Source organism: Callorhinchus milii, unplaced genomic scaffold, assembly GCF_018977255.1.
Source record: "Callorhinchus milii isolate IMCB2004 unplaced genomic scaffold, IMCB_Cmil_1.0 Scaffold1, whole genome shotgun sequence".
In the NCBI taxonomy this organism is placed as follows: Eukaryota; Metazoa; Chordata; class Chondrichthyes; order Chimaeriformes; family Callorhinchidae; genus Callorhinchus; species Callorhinchus milii.
In genome coordinates, this window is record NW_024704742.1 from 135,537,277 (window position 1) to 135,557,183 (window position 19,907).

Consider the following 19,907-nt stretch of genomic DNA (forward strand, 5'->3'; position numbering starts at 1 on the left):
AGCATTTGCTCTAGCGCTTTCCACGCCTGCTAGACGTCTCGAAGCGCTTCACAGAATATAATGAAAAGTGAATTAACTGTGTATTTTGTGGGCGAAACATGGCAGCCAGTTGCACACAGCAGTGTCCCACAAACAGCCATGGAGTGACCAATTTTATTTGGGGGATTGTTAGCCAGGACACCGAGAGAGAGAAACTCCTATCTCTTTTTGAAGAATAAACATGGGATCTTTAACATCCACCTGATCAGGCAGACCTGACCTCGACTTAATGTCTCTGCAAACCTTATTTGGTTATTTTCCTTACTCCACATGCCTCTGTTTACCCAGCAGCAAGTAGGAACCCGGTTGTTAGTCAAAATTGGCGATTGCTTTTCCGGGTATAATAATCCCTAACAAAAAAAAACACAATTTTAATTTGGTCACTTCAATCCACGACTGTTTGTGGGACGCTGCTGTGCACAATTGGCTGCCGCGTTTTGCCCACAAAATATACAGTTGATTTACTTTATAGTATATTCTGTGAAGCTCTTTGAGACGTCTAGAAGACGTGATAAGACACTGTATCAAATGTAAGGTTTATTATTATTGCATTTATATTTTATGAGTAATTGTGACTCACATCCGTGCAGACACCTTTGCACCGCTTCACCTACAAAATACACAGACACTGCACTTTAAAAGCAAACCCTGTAAAGCGCTTTGAGACATCTCTCCGGACGTGAAACCTGCTGTGTCAGTGCTGTATTCTTCTTATTATGTCTTATTCCGTACTGCATTCCTTAGATATCTAGAGAGAAAAGGTTGACGTGCACTACAATGCAGAGCGCTGCTTAAGAGCAAATCCTGGGAATCTCTCTCTCTCTCTTTGAGACGTCCTCCCGACTGGATAAGGCGCTGTATAAAATGAAAGGATTGGTGTTCTTATAATGCAGATGTGTTTGCTCACACTTGGAATACACATCTGTCTCCCCCCTCGTTCCTGTGTATCTTTTAACTGTTCCTCCTCGGTGCCCATTAATCCTGGGCCATTTTGCGTCCCTAGTCTTCATTTCTTCACCTCGTCTATCTTCAGTGCAGCCCTTTTGTCATCTCCCATTCTCACGCTTTGTCTCACACGCGCTCTCTTTCTGTCTCCATCTCACGTTCACTCTCTGTCTGACTCTCTCGCACACATTCTGTCTCTCACAATTTCTCTGTCTCTCACCCACTCTTTCTCCATCTCCCACAAGCTCTCTGTCTCTCAAACACACTCTCTCTATCTCTCATTCACTCTGTCTCACACACACACTGTCTGTTTCGCACATAAACTTTCTCGGTCTCACACACTCACTGTCTCTCACACACACACTCTCTGTCTATCTCTGCTGCACACACCCTGCCTATCTCGCACACCCGCTGCCTCTCTCACACACATACCCTCTGCCTCTGTCTCTCACATGCGCTCTCCTTTCCCTCTCTCTCTTCCTCACAAAATACTCCAAACCTCCCCAGATCCCTCTCTCTCTCTCTATATATATATCTTCCATTGTCCTTCTCTCTATGCATTTCTGTTTGGCTTTTTGTTTACATTTGAATGTGTGTGTGTGTGTGTTTGTCCCACTCTCTCTGTACCTTGCTGCTTCTGTCTTTCTGCTACATCAATTGCATTGCAACAACAACTTGCATTTATATAGCACCCTTCACACGGGGTAGCGCTCCGGAGCGCCTGACAATGGCGGAGTCTGACCTCGAGCCGGGGAGGGGGGGAGAGGGAGGGGGGGAGGTGACCATAAGCTCGTTCAAAAAGGAAAGTCTTTAGGTTGGATTTAAAAGTGGGGAGGGAGGGAGTAAAGTGGAGGGATTGAGGGTGAGAGTTCCAATCGTGACACTCTGATCCCACTATTCCATGAAGAAGAAAAAGAAGTGTTGTATCTAAAAATCCTGGATAGCACAGTGTGCTCCTGCTGATTTTATGAAGAGTTTAAGTTCTGTCTGTCCAGCCAGCGAAAACTTGTGATCCCCTCGAAATCCCACGGATTCCAAGTATGCATGGTTGAAATTCCTTCAAATGACAAATGGTCGCTGGGAGGATCTTGTATTTCGGTCTGACATGCTCGGAAACGTTCCTAGCTCCATGTATGTAGAGTCAACACCGAAGACTGAGTGCCACACATGTTTGTCGCCTCATGCAAGGATCTGGTCCTCGTGGCCGGAAAGGGAATGTGTTTTTTTTTTCCAGGGAGTAAACTTTTTCAGAGTGGTTAGGGTGTGGAATGTCCTGCGGTTGAGACATAATCCATCCGTGTAAATTCTCAAAAGGGAACTAGAATAGATACAAGTAGAGTCCTGTCATGTACTGGTTAGAGCACTCGCCTTGCAAGCGAGAGGACCTGGGTTTGATTCCCGAGCAGGGGAAACCCTAGGCAAGTTTCCTTATTCCACACGCCTCTGTTTACCGAGCAGTAAGTAGCAACCCATTTGTTAGTCGATTAGCCTATCGCTTCCTGGGGGGTGATAATTCTTTCAAAAAATAATAATTTGGTCACTCAATCCACGACGGTTTGTGGGACGCTGCTGTGCACAGTTGGCTGCCATGTTTCGTCCACAAAGTAGAAAGTCAATCCACTTTACAGGACATTCAGTGAAGCGCTTTGAGACGTCTCGAAGACGTGATAAGGTGCTGCATCGAACGAGAGGATTTTTGTTGTCATGATTATAATTATTTTATTCTGTATAATCATTATTTTATTCGTCCGCTTGCAAAAGGGAACCAGAACAGGTACCTTAAAAAAAAGAGAGAGAGTAAACTACAGGGGTAGTTTTGTTCAGGCGTTTCTAAGTATGGTGGGAGCGGGGATGGAATGCAAAGGAGTAAGATTGTCTGAAAGATGGAATTCTGACGAGATAACTTGTAGACACCCAGTCTCTGTATTTCTCAGTAAAAAAAATCCCATGGAGCGCTTTCGAGACGTTTCAAGGACGTGATAAGGCTGTGTCTGAAAAATGTCAGCCTGGCTCGGTTGATAGCGCCTACTCCTTGTGAGAGTCAGAGGGTTGTGGGTTCAAGCCTTAACGTTGGATGTCTGAGCTCCTTGGAGGGAGGAGAAGTGGGTGGGAGAGCGCCATATTGTCTGAGGCGCATTCTTTCGGGTGAGACGTTAAACCAAGGCCCCCCCACCATCTGTACCTGTTCAGGTGGATGCTCAAGATCATCAAGTCAGAGCTGTTGGAAAAGTGAAGGGAGTTTCTCTCTCGGTGTCCTGGACAACAGTCCTCCAAATAAAATTGGCCGTTCCTTTTTTGTGGCTGTGCATCATTAGCTGCCGCATTCGCCTACAAAATACACAGCCACTACACTGTAGTCAGTCATGTGAAGTGCCTTCAGCCTTCCTCCTGACGTGAAATGCGCTGTGTAAAATGTAAGCATTATTATTGTTACAAGCGGACTCAATGCTCGATCCTTGCCTTCATTATTTTTTCTTGTCTCTCCCCCCCTTTCCATCTCTCTCTCCCTATTTCCCTCACCTTTTTATCCCTTTCCTTCCTCTCTCTCTCTCTCTCTCTCTCTCTCTCTCTCGCCTTTCCCCATCTTTCTTTCTCTCTCCTATCTCCATATATTTCCCCCAAATATATATATATACATTTCTCCTCTCCCCTTCTCTCTCCCACCCCTTCTCCCTCTCCCCACTTCTCTCTCTCCTGCTCCCCCACCTCTCTCCTGTTCCCCCTCCTCTCTCCTGCTCCCCCATCTCCTCCCCTTCTCTCTGCCCCCCACTTCTCTCTCTCCCCCCATTTCTTGCTCTTCCCCCTCCTTCACCCTCTTGCCCCACCCTTCTCTCTTTCCTGCTCCCCTATCTCTCTCTCTCTCTATCCCTGTCTCTGTTACAGTCAAGTCTCCTTGGACCTGATATGGGGATGGGGAGCCCAGGAACCCTATCACCCGCGGGCAACAAACCAGGGTCACAGTATTATCCATATTCCAGCAATAATCCCCGGAGACGACCAATACACGATTCCTCGCTTGGTGAGTACCGTTCCACGTTTTACTTCTTGCTTTCGCAGACGCTACCATTTGTTCTTCCGGAAGAAAAGATCCTTTTCCTTTTCACCACCAACAAACTAATCCTTACTCTTCCAACAAATTCCTCCCAATGAAATAAATAATAACGATCATAAATTGGTCACTTCAATCCCCCGCTGCTGTGCGCAATTGGCTGCCGCGTTTCGCCCGCAAAATGTACAGTCAATTCGCTTTACAGTGTATTCTGTGAAACGCTTTGAGACGTCTCGAAGACGCAATAAGGCACAAAATCAAATCGTAGAATTATACAGCACAGAAGGAGGCCATTCGGCTCATCGCGTCTGTGCCGGCTCTTTGAAAAGAGCTATCGAATTCAATCCCACTCCCCCGCCTCTCCCCATAGCCCTGAAACTTGTCCTCCCCAAATAATTATCTTCTTCTCTCTTAAAAGTTGTTATCGAATCGTCTTCCACCAGCCTTTCAGGCAGTGCATTCCAGATCCCAACAACTCGCTGCGTGAAAACATTTCTCCTCACCTCCCCTCTGTTTCTTTTAACGACTATCTTAAATCGGTGTCCTCAGGTTACCGACCCACCCACCAGTGGGAATAGTTTCTCCTTGTTCACCCTATCGAATCCCCTCATAATTTTGAAGACTTCTATTAAGTCTGCTCTTAACCTTCTCTGTTCCAAGGAGAATAATCCTAGCGTCTCTCGCCTCTCCTGATAACTGAAGTCCCTCATTCCACATACCATCCTGGTAAATCTCCTTTGCACCCTCTCCAATGCCTTGACATCCTTCCTAAAGTTTGGTGCCCAGAACTGAACACAGTCTCTATCTGAGGCCTAACCAGTGTTTTATAAAGGTTCATCATAACTTCCTGACTTCTATATTCTCTGCCCCTATTTATAAAGCCTAATATCCCATATGCTTTTTTAACAGCTTTATCTACCTGTCCGGCCACCTTCAAATATTTACTTATATGAACCGTTCAGGTCTCTCTGTTACTTCATCCCCTTTAAGATTTAAGATACCATCAGCTTATATTGTCTCTCTTCATTCTTTCTCCCAAAATGGATCACTTCGCATTTCTCCACATTAAGCTTCATCTGCCACGTGTCTGCCCATTTTACCAGTCTGTCTATGTCCATTTGCAGTCTGCAGCTATCCTCCTCACTGTTTACTACTTTTCCCAGCTTAGAATCATCTGCAAACTTGGAAATTGTACTCTCCGTACCCAAGAACAGGTCATTTATATGGATCAAAAACAGCAGTGGTCCCAATACTGACCCCTGGGGGACACCACTGTACACTTCCTTCCAGTCAGAAATCAACCGTTCACCACAACTCTCTGCTTTCTGTCTCCCAGCCAGTTCTGTATCCATGCTGCCATTGTCCCTTTAATACCATGCGCTTCTATTTTGCTTACGCATCTCTTATGGCACTTTATCAAACACCTTTTGAAAATCCATATAAACTACATCAACTGCACTACCTTCATCCACGCTCTCTGTTACTTTATCAAAAAACTCTATCAGGTTTGTTGGACATGATTTGCCTTTAACAAATCTGTGTTGGCTCTCCTTTATTAACCCATATTTTTCTAAGTGAAAATTTGTTTTGTCCTGGGTTATAGTCTCTAGAAGTTTCCCCACTACTGACGTTAGGCTGACTGGCTCTAGTTCCTGGGTTTATCCTTCTGCCCCTTTTTGTACAAGGGAGTAACATTTGCAACCCTCCAGTCCTCTGGCACCAACCCAGTATCCAATGAGGATTGAAAGATTGTGACCAGAGCCTCCGTTATTTCCACCCTTACTTCCTTTAATAACCTAGGATGCATCCAACCTGGACCTGGTGACTTATCTACTTTGAGCACTGATGACCTTTTTAGAACCCCTCTCGGTTTATTCTTACCTTATCCAATTTCTCTACCCTCTTCTATACTGTGGTATTGGCTGTATCCTCCTCCTTTGTGAAGACAGATGCAAAGTACTCATTCAGTATGTCGGCCATGCCCTCTGCCTCCAAAGGATTTCCTCTTTGGTCCCTAATTGGACCCACCCTACCTTTGACTAACCTTTTATTCTTTATAAGCTTATAAAATACCTTAGGGTTTCCATTCATGTTACCGCTAATCTCTTCTCATACAATCTCTTTGTCCCTCTTATCTCCTTTTTCAGTTCTCCTCCATAATTTCCAAATTCTATTTGATTATCTTCTGTATTTTGGACCTGACATTTACCATAAGGCTCCTTGTTCTGTTTTACTTTAATCCCAATTTCCTTATTCATCCAGGGAGGTTTGGATGCATTTCCCCTTTGAGGGAATGTATTTGTTCTGTTCCTGAACTATCTCCCCCTTGAAGCCTTCCCATTGCTGGTTAGCTGTTTTACCAACCAATTTTTCTTTCCAGTCCACCTTGGCCAGGTCCCTTTTTAACTAATTGAAATTAGCCTCTTCCAGTTGAGTCTCTTCACCTTTGATTGTTCCTTGTCCCTTTCCATAAGTATTCTAAACCTAATGATGTTGTGATCACTGCTGTCCAGATGCTCTCCTACTGAAACCTGGTCCACTTGGCCCAATTCATTCGCCAGAACTAGATCCAGCACTGCTTCCTTCCTTGTTGGGCTGGAAACATACTAATCTTTACCAACAACAGCAACGCTCTAATTGTTATGGGAATGGATGAAGCTATAGAAGGTTGTGTTGTACCCTTGTCACCTCCCTACCCCCATTGCCTGTCCATGCAGAGCTGGCTGATTCCAAGTAAGGGTGATGGAGGGTTGGGTTGCTTATGATCAGTGAAGGTGAGGTGATTGGGGGGGGGAGGGGGAAATGAGCCAGGTTTCTTCCCTTGTTGGGAAGTGCACGTGCTAGGGTGAGGGATAATAATAAAGATAATAATAATCCTTGCATTTGACCGTGCCTTCAGCTCCCCTCTCGACTCTCTTCCCCCTCCTCGCTCCCTCCTTCCCCTCACCTGACCATTTCCCCTCCTTGCTCCCTCCCTTCCCTCACCCTGACCATTTCCCCCCTCCTCGCTCCCTCCCTTCCCTCCCCTCACCCTGACCATTTCCCTCCTGCTCGGGTCATGACCCAACTGTGCAGCGCCTTGGGACGTCCTCCTGACGTGAAAGGCGCTTTATAAATGGAATCTTGTTGTTGTTGTTGTTGTTGATGTAGCGCCATATCACATTGAAATATCTCAAAGTGCTCCACAGAATGTACTGTAAAGTGAATCGACTGTATATTTTGTGGACGAAACCCGGCAGCCAATTGTGCACAGCAGCGCCCACAAACAGTCGTGGATTGTGAGTGACCAAATTATTATTTATTCATTTATTTTTATTTATTTACTTATTTTGAAGGGTTTGAAGGTAAACGGAGATGGGTGGAGTAAGGAAACTTGCCTAAGGTTTTGTCCTGCCCGGGAATCAAACCAGGGTCCTATCGCTTGCGAGGCGCTAGCCAATACGCTACAGGACTCAATGGGAGACCCCTCCACAAGTCACACCATTATGAAAAGCAGCCCTTGACTTTGTTGAGCTTGGCTGCCACGTTTCGCCCACAAGATATACAGTCAATTCACTTTACAGTACGTTCTGTGAAGCGCTTTGAGACGTCTCGACGACGTGACATCAAATGCGAGGATTATTATTATTATTGTTGTTTTGTTGTTGTCGTTGTTTCCCGCCCCGCACTAACACGCTGATTTGTTGGTGTTTGCAGAGGGGCCGCCGAAAAAGGTCCGGAAGGTTCCGCCCGGCTTGCCGTCTTCAGTAAGTTTGATCGCTCTATCGCTATGCTGTTAACCTAAGCATCGTTGATCCGCACTGCGGCGTTGCCATGGCAAACCATCATCGATACCCCCGTGTGTGTGTGTGTGTGTGTGTCGGTCTCGGAGCTGGGGGTGATCGCATCTCACTTCAACGCTCCTATTGGGCAAAGACTGGTAATTGGAGTTGAGGTACTGATTTGATTGAATGGTGGAACAGGTTCAAGGGTCTGAATGGCCTACTTCTGTTCCTATCTTCCTAACATGTTCATCAGGGTAGTGCTATATTTGTGCCGGATGTACGGTAAACCTCACAGTAGTCGCTGGGAACACGCAGCAGGTCAGGCAGCATCTATGGAGAGAGGAAAGTGAGTTAACCTCTCAGGTCGATAATCTTTCGTCAGAACCTTTCATCATATTTTTCCATTTAATACGACTTACGCAAAGTATGAGTTGTGTCAAACTTGAGTGGGATATAAACTCGCGAACCAGACTTGGGCAGATGTACGATTTAGACAAATTATACAGATTACCGTATTTCTATTTTCTTGGCGTCATCCGGGTGACCGACACATGTGGAAATCCACCACCGTACTTAAACAGTCTCCAAATCAGACTGAGAGTTCCACATACATATGCCACCTACACATAGATATTTCCCTATGTCTGGAATGGAAGGCGCTCTCTCCTTCGCTCTCTCTCCCTCTCGCTCCCCCTCCTCCCTCCCCCAAGAAGGACACACCCTGCTCAACTAATCCCAGAGAGTATTAGACGCAGGTTGGCGAGAGCAAAGGCTTGGGGTCCCCAGAGTGTGCGCGTTGGGCGTTTTACGTTTAAAACCGCAGAGCTCGCCATTGACAACGCTGTCTGTTAAGCTTTCCCGCTTGCTTGTCCAACGAGGACTACCCTACCGGTATGGGGTTTGTGCTTTCGTAAGGTTAACAGGAGCTGAGTGAGAAGAAACACTGGTCCCAGTGACCGACCGGTTGTGTCTGTCATTAACAGTGTTTTATACGTAAAAAATATTAAGCAAAATACAATACTCGCCAAAATAAGAGGGAGATCAGCTGACTGTTTGGATCTTGCAGAGCTCTTTCTGGAAGTTGTCTCCACTCCCCGCGACTTTTAACACTTGCCTGTGTTCACCCGCCACGTTTGGCTGGGGAATAGCTGGTGTTTATCCCCCTATTTGGCTGCCTTGGCTCCCCGCATTCTCCCCAGCCAGCCAAACAGGAATAAAATAATCAATCTGAGACTCAACACAAGAAAATAGTAAACAGCAAGCCTTTTCGTTAGCGCTGACAATTTGGTGGAGCGGAGAGGTGAGTGCGAGCATTTGTGTGTTTGTGCGTGAGTATTAGTTTGTGTGTGCATGTAGGTTTGTGTGTGCATGTGTGTGTGTCTTTGTGTGCGCGTGTGGGGTGGGAGTTGGGAGAGGGAATGGGTTTGGAATAGAAATTAGGAGGGATGCATCCTGCTAAGTAAATCCAAAATGCAATTTGCTGCCCCGTTTCGCCCACAAAACACACAGGCAATCCACTTTACCATATAGTAATAATAGAAGTAATAATAATAATAATCCTTGAATTTGATATAGCGCCTTATCACATTGAAGAGAAGTCTCAAAGCGCTTCATAACATATACTGTAAAACTTTTTGAGATGTCTCAACGACACGATAAGGCGCTATATCAAATGCAAGGAATATTATCATTAATTAAACGGGGCAGGAGAATTGGAGGGAGGGGTGTGAGCTTGTGTTGTAGAATTAGGGAAGGAGTGACAACTGTGAAAAAATTTTAAGGCATTACTACGTGTTTGACAATTACTTGCGATGAATGCATTATGAGTTCACTCTGTTTTTCTTCAGCCATTATTTACAGTTCATTTTGTCTCAGTAGCGATGGGGGGGTTGGGGCGGAGGGAGGTGGGGGAGGGGAGGAAATACAGAGATGTATGCATTTTGAATAAAAGTTGCATAAGGGTTCCTGGTTTATTTTTAAACATTTAATGCTCTGTTAATAATGAGGACAACTCCAGCTGAGCCCAGATCCTCATTGCAGATAGCGGAAAATATTTGCTTGGCTCTGCTCGAAACTGTGAGGATTCAGCCGTGGAGAAACAACTTTGAATCCAATTCTTCTCATTTGACGATGGACATGTTTTTTTCGCATTTCGTACAGCGCCTTTCACGTCGGGAGGACGTCTCAAATCGTTTCGCAGTCAGAAAATTTTTTGGAGCGATAGAATAGAATTGGAGGAAGAGGAGTTGGGTTGCAGAATTATAGAAACATAGAAACAGGAGTAGGCTATTCAGCTCCTGGAGCCTGTTCCGTTATTTTATAAGATCATGGCTGATCTATACCTCAAGTCCAATTACCCCCCCCATATCTCGTAATACCCTGATCCAACAAATATCTATCTGCCTCCTGCTTGAAAATGTGAATGGATCCAGGAGCCACAGCCTTTTGGGGGAGAGAATTCCAGACTTCACTACCCTTTGGGTGAAAAACTGCGTCCTGATTTCACTCCTAAATGGCCCAGCACTATTTTTAAGATTATGTCCTTGTCTCATTTAAGATTATGCCCCAATTAATATATATTATGTTATTATTTATTATTATATTATTACATTATATGATATACTATTATAATATTATTATTATATAAATATTATTGTGCTGGATTCCCCTACCAGAGAAAATAGTTTATGGATGGAGCGAGACTGAGAAGGTATTTTAAGCTGTTATCACGTGTTTGGCAATTGCTTGAGACCATAAGAATTGCTGGACAAAAAAAAAACAAGGTCCATCCAGTTCACCTTCCACCATCCTGGCAGTGGCTTGACATGTCATGTCCCAAACTATATAGTGTATCCCACGATAATATGAGCAAGTGTAAACTGAAGCCAACTGTGTACTTTGTAGGTGAGCGGCCTAGATAATTTACTACGTTCCCCCCATCCTAATGACATGACCCCCGAATATGCTGTGCTCCTTCCCTACCCCACCTCCCAGCGCTGCAGTGGGGCCTCAGCCTAGGTTTGGCCCTTGGGGACAGACAGGGCTTTGAAGCGCTTTGAGACATCTTCCCAACTTGGAAGGTTCTATATATATATGTACAGTTGGTATTTGATGTCGTAACCAAAGGTGAGAGGGCGACCGACTGAGCCAGACTGACCCCCAGTTTTTCCATCAAATAAAACTCCTCCCTCACTCCTTGACTTGTTTGTGGGACACTGCTGTGCGTAACTATTTCGCCTACGAAATACACAAGTCGATCCACCGAGTGTATCCTGCGAAGGGTTTTGAGATCTCTAAACGACGTGGCAAGGCTTTATGCAAGGATCATTATTATTATTATCATTATCATCATCTCAAAACACAGTGACAAGAAGGCTTAAAAACTTTCTTTTTTAAAAAAAAGCCAGGCTTCCCCCGTGTTTCACTCTCAGCTAATCCCCAGTCCCGTCTGGTGTCATTTTCACACTCACACCCTCCGTTCCGTTTTGACAGTGACAGTGATTTCCTCGGTTTACGCCAATTAAGCTCTGCCTTCCCCCAAAGTTAACGCAGAGAAGTCGGTGTGCAGTGAGCAATATCTCAGCCTGGCTCACTCGTTTCACCATGCACTGGTACCCAAACCCATTCCCTCATCATGTGTAACTAGCATCAGAAGCACTGAGCACTATGCGGAGCAGTAAATAAATGAGCAGCGTCAACCGCTGCATTAGTCATGGAGACTCACACATACACTGTATATGTTCTCACACGTTAGCACGGACCATGAGACACCAGGTGAGAGAGGCATGTGGACTCCCGTAGTGTAGTGGTTAGAACACTCACCTCGCAAGCGAGAGGACCTGAGTTTGATTCCCGGGCAGAGCAAAGACTTAGGCAAGTTTCCTTAGTCCCCACGCCTCTGTTTACCTAGCAGAACATGGTCATTAGTGGATATCACTTTCCAGGGTAATAATCCCTTCAAAAAAATTAAAATATAATAACTTGTTCACTCAATCCACGACTGTTGTTGGGACACAATTGTCTGCCTCGTTTTGCCCACAAAATATAGTCACTTCCCTTTGTAGTATATTCTGTGAAGCGCTTTGAGACGTAATAAGGCGCCATATCAAATGCAAGGGTTATTATTATATTATTTATTTTTTTCTGGGCGGAAAAGGCATGCGTTGGCATGGGAGTGTGTGTGTGTGTGTGTGTGCGTGGAGGGGGGGGAATGAGGGGCGGGTGGAGGGCTGGTATTAAAAAACTAGATATTAAAACTCCACGGGCAGAAAGATAGCCAAACAGCTGTTACCTGACACACAGCCAAGTGAAGGAGGGTGTGTCTGTCTCTCTCTCTTTCTTTCTTTCTTCTTTCTCTCTCTCGACAGGGTCACTGGAAGGGAGAATGTAGTGGCTTGATGGTGTGTGTGTGTGTGTGGTGTGGGGGGGGGGGTGTGGGGAGAGTGGGGCGGAGGTACGGGGGGGTGCGAGGGTGGTGATGGGGAAGAGAAGGAAATGAGAAACAGCTACATAAATACATTAATACATGCTATCAAGACTGTCAAATGCAGTTTGTCACACTGACTGATAAAACCACAGATATTATTTTTTGCTCCAACCGACCACTTGTCAGCTCCGTAGATAGCAATCTATGCAAATGTCAACATCCTGACTGCTCTGCCCTTTCCTGAAATTGCATTTCATTTCTTGTGCCCGAGTGCGTGTGCCTATATCGAAACCTTACCGAGAGATGCTGAGGCTTTTTTTTTCGTCGCAACAGAGGCTAAGGAGTGGGGGGTGGGGGCGGGGGGGGACGTGGGGGGGGTGGGGGGTGTCAAACAGAGGCAAATCAAGTTCGCGACTGTAGGTGGAGGGGATGTCGCTGTGCGCAAATTGACTCCCCCACTCGCTCACGCCAATAAACAGTGACAACAACAACTGTATAGTGCCCCTTGACTGGTTCAGGTCCTACCTTTCACACCACCTGCACTTCGTCTGGGCAAACGGCTTTTCCTCCAGCCCCCGAATTGTCTCGTGCGGTGTTCCTCAGGGCTCTGTCCTCGGTCCCCTCCTCTTCACTCTCCACATGCTCCCCCCCCTGGTGACGTGATCCGCAGACATGGGGTAAATATACGCGGATGACACCCAACTCTACCTCTCTGCTCCACCCTGAACTCCAGGACTACCTGACCGACTGCCTTTCCGTCCTGGATGAGGGAAAACCTTCTCCAACTCAACGTCAGCAAGACCGAGGCCCTCTTGATTGGCTCGCGCCAGCGTCTCCGCACCTCAGGCGCTGGCAGCATCAGCCTCCATGGTTGCACACTCAACCTCACTAAGCCAGTCAGGAACCTGGGTGTCTTGTTTGACCCTGAACTGTCCTTTCTCCCCCACATCCGCACCATGACCGGCACTACTGCCTACCACCATCTCCGCAACATTGCCAGACACTACCCCGCAGAAAGGGCGCTCTCTCAATGAAGTCGTACCTGCTGACGTTTTTTAACGTGCTTTTTCCTGCAGAATGTAGTGACTGGCCATTTTTTTGTGGGCGAACGCAGCAGTCAATTCGCGCACAGCGATGGGAATCCTTGGCCAGGACACCGGGAGAAATTCCCCTCTCCTTCTTTCTTGCCATGGGATTTGTTATCGACGGATTCAGCAGTGGGGGGGGGGGGGGGGGCCAGGACGTGTGTACGTTTCGTGACAGTCACGGAAACGAAGGGTTAAAGATCACGAGTCTGGCTGTTGGGTGGGTGAGCGGTGGCCGGGTGGGCGGGTGGGGGGAGGGGGGGAGGGGTGAGGTTGGGGCGGGGGTGTTGGGTTGAGATGAAGTTGGCGGGTTTTGGGAGGAGGAAAAGGTCTGTGAAGGGACTCGGGAGATGAGCCGGGCCTTGGGAAGTCTTTGGAATGAAGTCATGGAAACTCAGCTGCAGTATTCAAAAAATGTTGACTCCGGGGAGCATTTGAGAGAAACCAAAATGTGCAGATTGTTTTTCCTCCTCACCCCATCTCCGCTCCTCGAGGCATTGGTTACGAGGCCGGTCATGTCAGGTTGTGTGTGCGTGTGTGTGTGGGGAGGGGGGAGAGTGAGTTGGGTTGGGGGTGTGGGGGGGGGGGGGGGGGGCGGTTAATTGGAATGAAAAAAGCTTTGTTAGTTCCTATTTTTTAGCGTGACTGGGGATCGTTGTGTCTCTCGCTTCGTTCGCTGTCTGGAATGTGTAGCGCGTTGCTGAAGAACAAAATTGTTTCACTCAATCGTTCCTTATTTACCACTCTTAATTCACCTAAATAACCCTCTTCCTCCTCTCCCCCCCCCCCCCACCCCGCCCTCTCTCTCTCGCATCTCTCCCTCCTCCCCTTAGCAATTTACTGGGGGTGGGGGGGGGAAGAGGGGAATTCTTGTGAGATGTTTGCTATATTTTAGAGAAAAGAACGAAAACAAAACGAAATAATAATGACCTTTACATTCGAGGCAGAGCCTTATCATGACGATTAAATATCTCAAAGTACTTCACAGGGTGTTACTGTAAAGTGCAGTGACTGTGCTTCTGGTGGGTAGTTAATTTGCACAAGGAAACGTCCCACAAACAGCCGTGAAGCGAATTGATCAATTTTAATTGGGGGAATTGTTGGCCAGGACAGCGGTGGAGAGAAACTCCCTTTTTCTTGCCATGGGATTATTGCCCATACGCAGGCGGGACCTCAGTTTTATCGTCTCATCCGAAGCACAGCACCGCCAACATGGCAGCACTCCCCCCTCACCAGCACTACGCTGGAACGTCAGCCTCGACTAGAGTTCGAAGTCCCGACGTGGGGCTTGAACTCGCAATCTTCTGACTCCGAGGCGAGAGCGTTAGCAACTGAGCAAGATTGACACAGGGCATAGATGGGATGTGTGGATATCGGGCAACAAATGTTGTCATTTATCCTCAAATAGACAACAGCGAGGGAGTTGAAGACGCTTTATATTTTATTCTGAAGCTGTCATTTTATGTACGAGTGCTGGATAGAAGTGGGGGGGGGGAGAGAAATACAATACAATTTACATGTACACAGTGCCTTTCACGTCGATTGTATTAATGTGGTGGTTTGGCAGGACAGGCGTGGGGGTGGGGGGGGGAATAAATCCGTGAAATTAGACCCCCTCCAAGTCACATTTTGCCACATTGTCAGAGATGCCGTATTTCGGATGAGATGTTAACCCGAGGTCTCATCTGTGCTTGTTCATGTGGAGGTTAAAGGTCCCTGTGTCCCCGCCAAGAATCCTTTGGATAAAATTGGTCGTTCACTTCATGGCTATTTGTGGGGGGGGGGACACTGCTGTGCCAAATTAGCTGCTGCGTTTGCCTACAAAAAAAAGCAGGCACTGCGCTTTACAACGAACCCCGGGAATCACGTCGAGACGTCCTTGCGACGTGGAAGACGCCGCGTGAACTGCAAGCCTTTGGTCGTCGGCGTGCGTAAGAAAGACGGGCACAAAAAATTAAACGCTGCCGCCCTTCGTTGCCTGTTTCGCTCCAGCGTTTGCAAAGAGAGTCACCTAGGCGCGCGCGGACAGTCTGCCCCGATCGCCGTGCTCTTTGACTTGACGATCCTGTGTTAAATTCAGCGAGAGTCGGTCCGCAGGCAGAGGGCTCCATGTTCAGGGCTGCGAAGTGTTTTGAGTGTGCTCATGCGCCACCTTAAGGGCTGTCGGGGTTACTGCAAGCCAGGCTCCCGTCGCCTTACAGCTGAGACTCGGTCTACGCGCGAAGACGGGTAGGAGTCACTTATGGCCAGGACCGTCTCGCCAACTTGCCCCCTGCATCGCTGACGTGCAATTTCAGGCCATTCGAGGGGTCCTGTAGCTCAGCGGTTAGAGCGACTCGCTTCGCAAGCGAAGGGACCCGGGTTCGATTCCCGGCAGGGCGAAAACCTTGGGCGAGCTTCCCTGCTCCACACCCCTGAAAATAATCTCTCAAGAAGAAACAAAAAACCACAATAAATTGGTCGCTTCAATCCACGGCTGTTTGTGGGACGCTGCTGTGCGCGCAATTGGCTGCCGCGTTTCGCCCACAATTATACAGTCAATTCACTTTACAGTAGATTCTGTGAAGCGTTTTAAGACATCTCGAAGACTTGATAAGGCGCTATATGAAATGCAAGGATTATTATTATTATTCGGCCTCGCAATGATAATAATAATCAGAGGCCATGGCCTGCGATTGAAGGAGGGAACCGGTGGGAACGCTAGTTGTAGGCAGTAAACGTATGGAACAAGCTCCCTAGGGAGACGGTGGAAATAGAAAGGGTTGATTCTTTCAAGCACACATTAGGATAGATTTCTGTAAGTGTATAGCTTGGGACACGACATGTCAAGCGACTGCCAGGATGGTAGAAGGCGAACTGGATGGACCTTGGTTGCCTTTCGCCAGCAAAATTCTTATGCTCTTATGCCCTTGCATTTGATACGCCACCTTGTTACATCGTTCAGACGTCTCAAAGCGCTTCGCAGGATGCACTGCAAAGCGGAGTGACTGTGTATTTTGTGGGCGAAATGCGGCAGCTGATTGCACACAGGAGTGTCCCACCAACAGACGTGGAGTGAGGGACCAATTTTATTTAGGGGATTGTTGGCCAGGACACCAGGAGAGAGAAACTCTTTTCTCTTATCGAATAGTGTCATGGAGCATCCACTATCCACTTGAACAGGCAGATGGGACCGAGTGGCGTATTAAATATAACAGACTAGTTTTGTATTATAATAATAATCCTTTCATTTGACACAGCACCTTTTGCATAAGGAGGATGTCTCAAAGTGCTTCACAGGATTCGCTGTGCGATATCCTGTGTGCAGGGTGCTGTATAAATAAATGTCGGTAGAATTGAAGTGCTTTGGGATGCCCTCCTGACATGAAAGGAGCTAAAAAAAAATGGCAATTTGCTGTGGCTGTGGTTGAGGTTAATTTCTCCTTCTCGAAATTGGGCGCCCAAAACTTGGCACATTTAATACTCCCAAGTGACCCCCTGATCTGAGCCCTTCAACAGCTAATTTGAGCACAAACAGCCATCGAACTTCCCATAAACAGCCATCAAACGGCCAATTTTATCTTGGGTTTTGTTGACCCCCCCCACCACAGCACTGTGTACCCTTCAGTCGCTAGTGTTAACGCTCGCTTCATCATTATAGACTGCTCCTGCAAATAGAATGGATTTTACAGGCAGAAACACTGCGTTCAACAAGTCGGCAAACACTTAGTATTGACCTAGACTGAAGCATGTTATTTTTCATTTCTTTGCTCTGTAAGCTGTCTCGCTCTCTCTCTCTCTCTCCTCCCCACCACAGCACCGGACGTCCCTGTTAATCTCATCAATTTGGTTGGAACCACAGACTGGCCTGCAGTGGCTGTTTTTTTGGTTCCAGTCTTTGATCCACCTATTATCAGGAGGTGCTGCTGAGCAGCTGAGGAAATATTTGCAGCCCACTCAAGTTAGGTCACTCTCTGTCGATCTCTCGGTCGATCTCACTCTCACTCTGTCTCCATCTCTCTCCCCCCCACCGCGCCCCCCACTCTCTCACTCTGTCTCCATCTCTCTCTTTGTCTCAATCGTACTCGTCTCAATTTCTCCCTCTCTCTTTCTCTGCCTCTCTCTCTCTCAACTTCTCTATCTTGTATTTTCTCTCTCTCTCTCTCTCTCCCTCTCTCTCGTTGTGTCTCGTTCTCCATCTTTTTTGGTCTTAACCTCTCTCTCTCTCTCGATCTCTTGTCATAGTTTTGTCTCGTTCGTTGTGTTTTGTTCTCTCCGTCTTATTCTCCATATGTTTGCCTCATTGTCAGATCCCCCCCGCCCCCCCCCCCCCCCCCCCCTATGGTATAACAGGTCCATGAATAAATATGGCCACCGACCTGTCCTGTTTCCGGGTCATCAGATCAGGCAATGAAATCACTTCGTGTGTTGTTAGCGCTCTCGAAATCACAAGGGTGTGTTTGCAAGTTGGGGCTTTGAGCTCGCACAGTCTAAGCTGACACTCCAGGGTAGTGCCGGGGAGTTGCTGCATTTTTGGAGGTGCCGACCTTCTAATGAGGCATTAAACCAAGTTCCCGTCTGTGCTCTGTTCAGGCGGACGTTAAAGATCCCATGGCGCTGTTTGAAAACAGAAGGAAATTTCTCTCTCCTGACCAACATTTCCCCAATAAAATCGTCCGTTCACATCATTGTAGGATGTCGCTCTCTCTTAGCTCCCGGTATTTGACTACAAAATACACAGTCACCACCTTACAGTGTAATCCTGTGAAGCGCTTTGAGAAGTCCTCCAGGCGTGAGAAGACGCTAATTCAAATACGAGGATTAAGACACCCGGCTGACCAAAAAAATTGGTGAGAGGAGGTTTAGATGACTATTACAAAAATAATATAATAATAATCCCTGCATTTGATGCAGGGCTTTATCACGTCTCCGAGACCTCTCATAAAGCACTTCACAGAATATACTGTAAAGTGAATTGACTGTAGAAACGCGGCAGCCAATCGCGCACAGCAGCGTCCCACAAACAGCCACGGATTGAAGTGACAAAGTTATTATTAATTTACTTCAAAGGGATTATCATCCCCGGAAAAGCAATCCGCCAATTGGCTTCACAAACGGCTTCCCACTTACTGCTAGCCAAACGGAAGCGTGTGGAGTAAGGAAACTTGCCCAATGTTTCGCCCTGCCCGGGAATCGAACCCAGGTCCCCTCGAGTGCTCTAACCACTGAGCTACAGGACTTACGCTTGTGATTTTGGGAAAATTGTGTCGAAACTCAGAGAGAAATTCTCCCTCTGCCCCCAGAGAGATGATACGTAGAGTTGGTTGTAGTGTGTGGTCTGTGGGCTTGGCTGCCCAGTTTGCCTTCCCAAAGCTCTCTTATGTACACAAGCTGTGGTTCGCATCCAGTCTTCATTACACATGTTAAGAGGCCGAAATGTGAAGTGATTCACTTTGAGTAGGCAGAGAAAAAGAGCCAACTAGACAGCGAGGGAGAGAGGCAAAGGTTCACAATGTGGAACTCGCTTGTGGTGGGAACAGAAAGCGTCCACATATCGAGGAGGAAATCTTGGTTCAGACATGAGGGAGAAGGGAACAGAGTGGATAATATATATATATATATATATAGAGTATAATAACCTCAATCTGCCTTCAAAAGGGGCATCGCGCAGAGTAAATTCCAGAGGAAGGTCAGCAAATCGACAGTCACTACACTTTGCAGCGAAATCCCGTGAAGCGCTCTATCCTACATGCGGGGCCAGCTATATAAATGCAAGTTGTTGTTGTTGAAGCACTGGGACGCGATGCACGCTGAACGTGAGAGAGAAAATAATGACCTGACGCCAACGTCCCTTGAGTTTGATTCAGAGCTTGATCATGTCACGGTGATTTTACTGTAAAGAGTAGTAAAGTTTCAGGGCCTTGGGACGTCCTCGCGACGTGAAAGGCGCTACATTAACACAACTTGCTGTTGTACTGACCGTGAAGATTGTGGGTGAACCTTTGCAGCCAATTTGGGCGCAGCTCTGAGCCACAAACAGCCGCTGAAGTGAAAGAGCAATTTATTTGGGGGGAATTGTTGGCCAGTACGCTGGGAAAGAGAGAGAGAGAGAGAGAGAGACTGACGACCCGGAAGCAGGACCTGTGGCCATTTTTATTTCACTGACCTGTTATATCGTGGGGTTAGCTGATGCTTTTTGAGCCACGGGGCACCATGTTATAACAGAGTTGGACTGTAATGAACTTGACTTTTCACAGATGAACTTTTCCTCCGCTCCCCCACCTCTCCCTCTCTAGCTCCTTGATTTTAGCTGAAAATTAACTTGTAAACAAAACATGAAAGTGCCGTAAAGTATTCATTACCCTAAGCAATGAACTGCTAAATTGATAAATCTTGAGATTCCGCACTGGGCTACTTTGCAATCGTAATTTCACGTTTCCTTTATTTTGGTGCTTATTCTGGTATTTTAAACCATTTGTCGTTGCACTAAGTTGCATCGTGTTTGCGTAACTCGGTGCTCTAATAACGACTGCATTTGATAATGGTCCCTTTCTCATCGGGAGAACATCTCAGAGCGCTTCATAAAGTGTAGTGACTGTGTTATTTTTGGAGGCGAGCCC

General features: G+C 46.9%; 1 protein-coding gene across 1 annotated transcript in view; it reads left to right on the forward strand.

Moving 5' to 3' along the window:
• LOC103184855 (transcription factor 4) overlaps window positions 1-19,907 on the forward strand; it is a gene marked incomplete at its 5' end in the record, with an annotated part of 199,320 nt that overhangs the window by 133,108 nt on the left and 46,305 nt on the right. Inside the window, 2 exon segments of the mRNA XM_042335995.1 lie at window positions 3,868-4,003; window positions 7,730-7,779. Coding sequence (XP_042191929.1) covers window positions 3,868-4,003; window positions 7,730-7,779 — 186 coding nt within the window.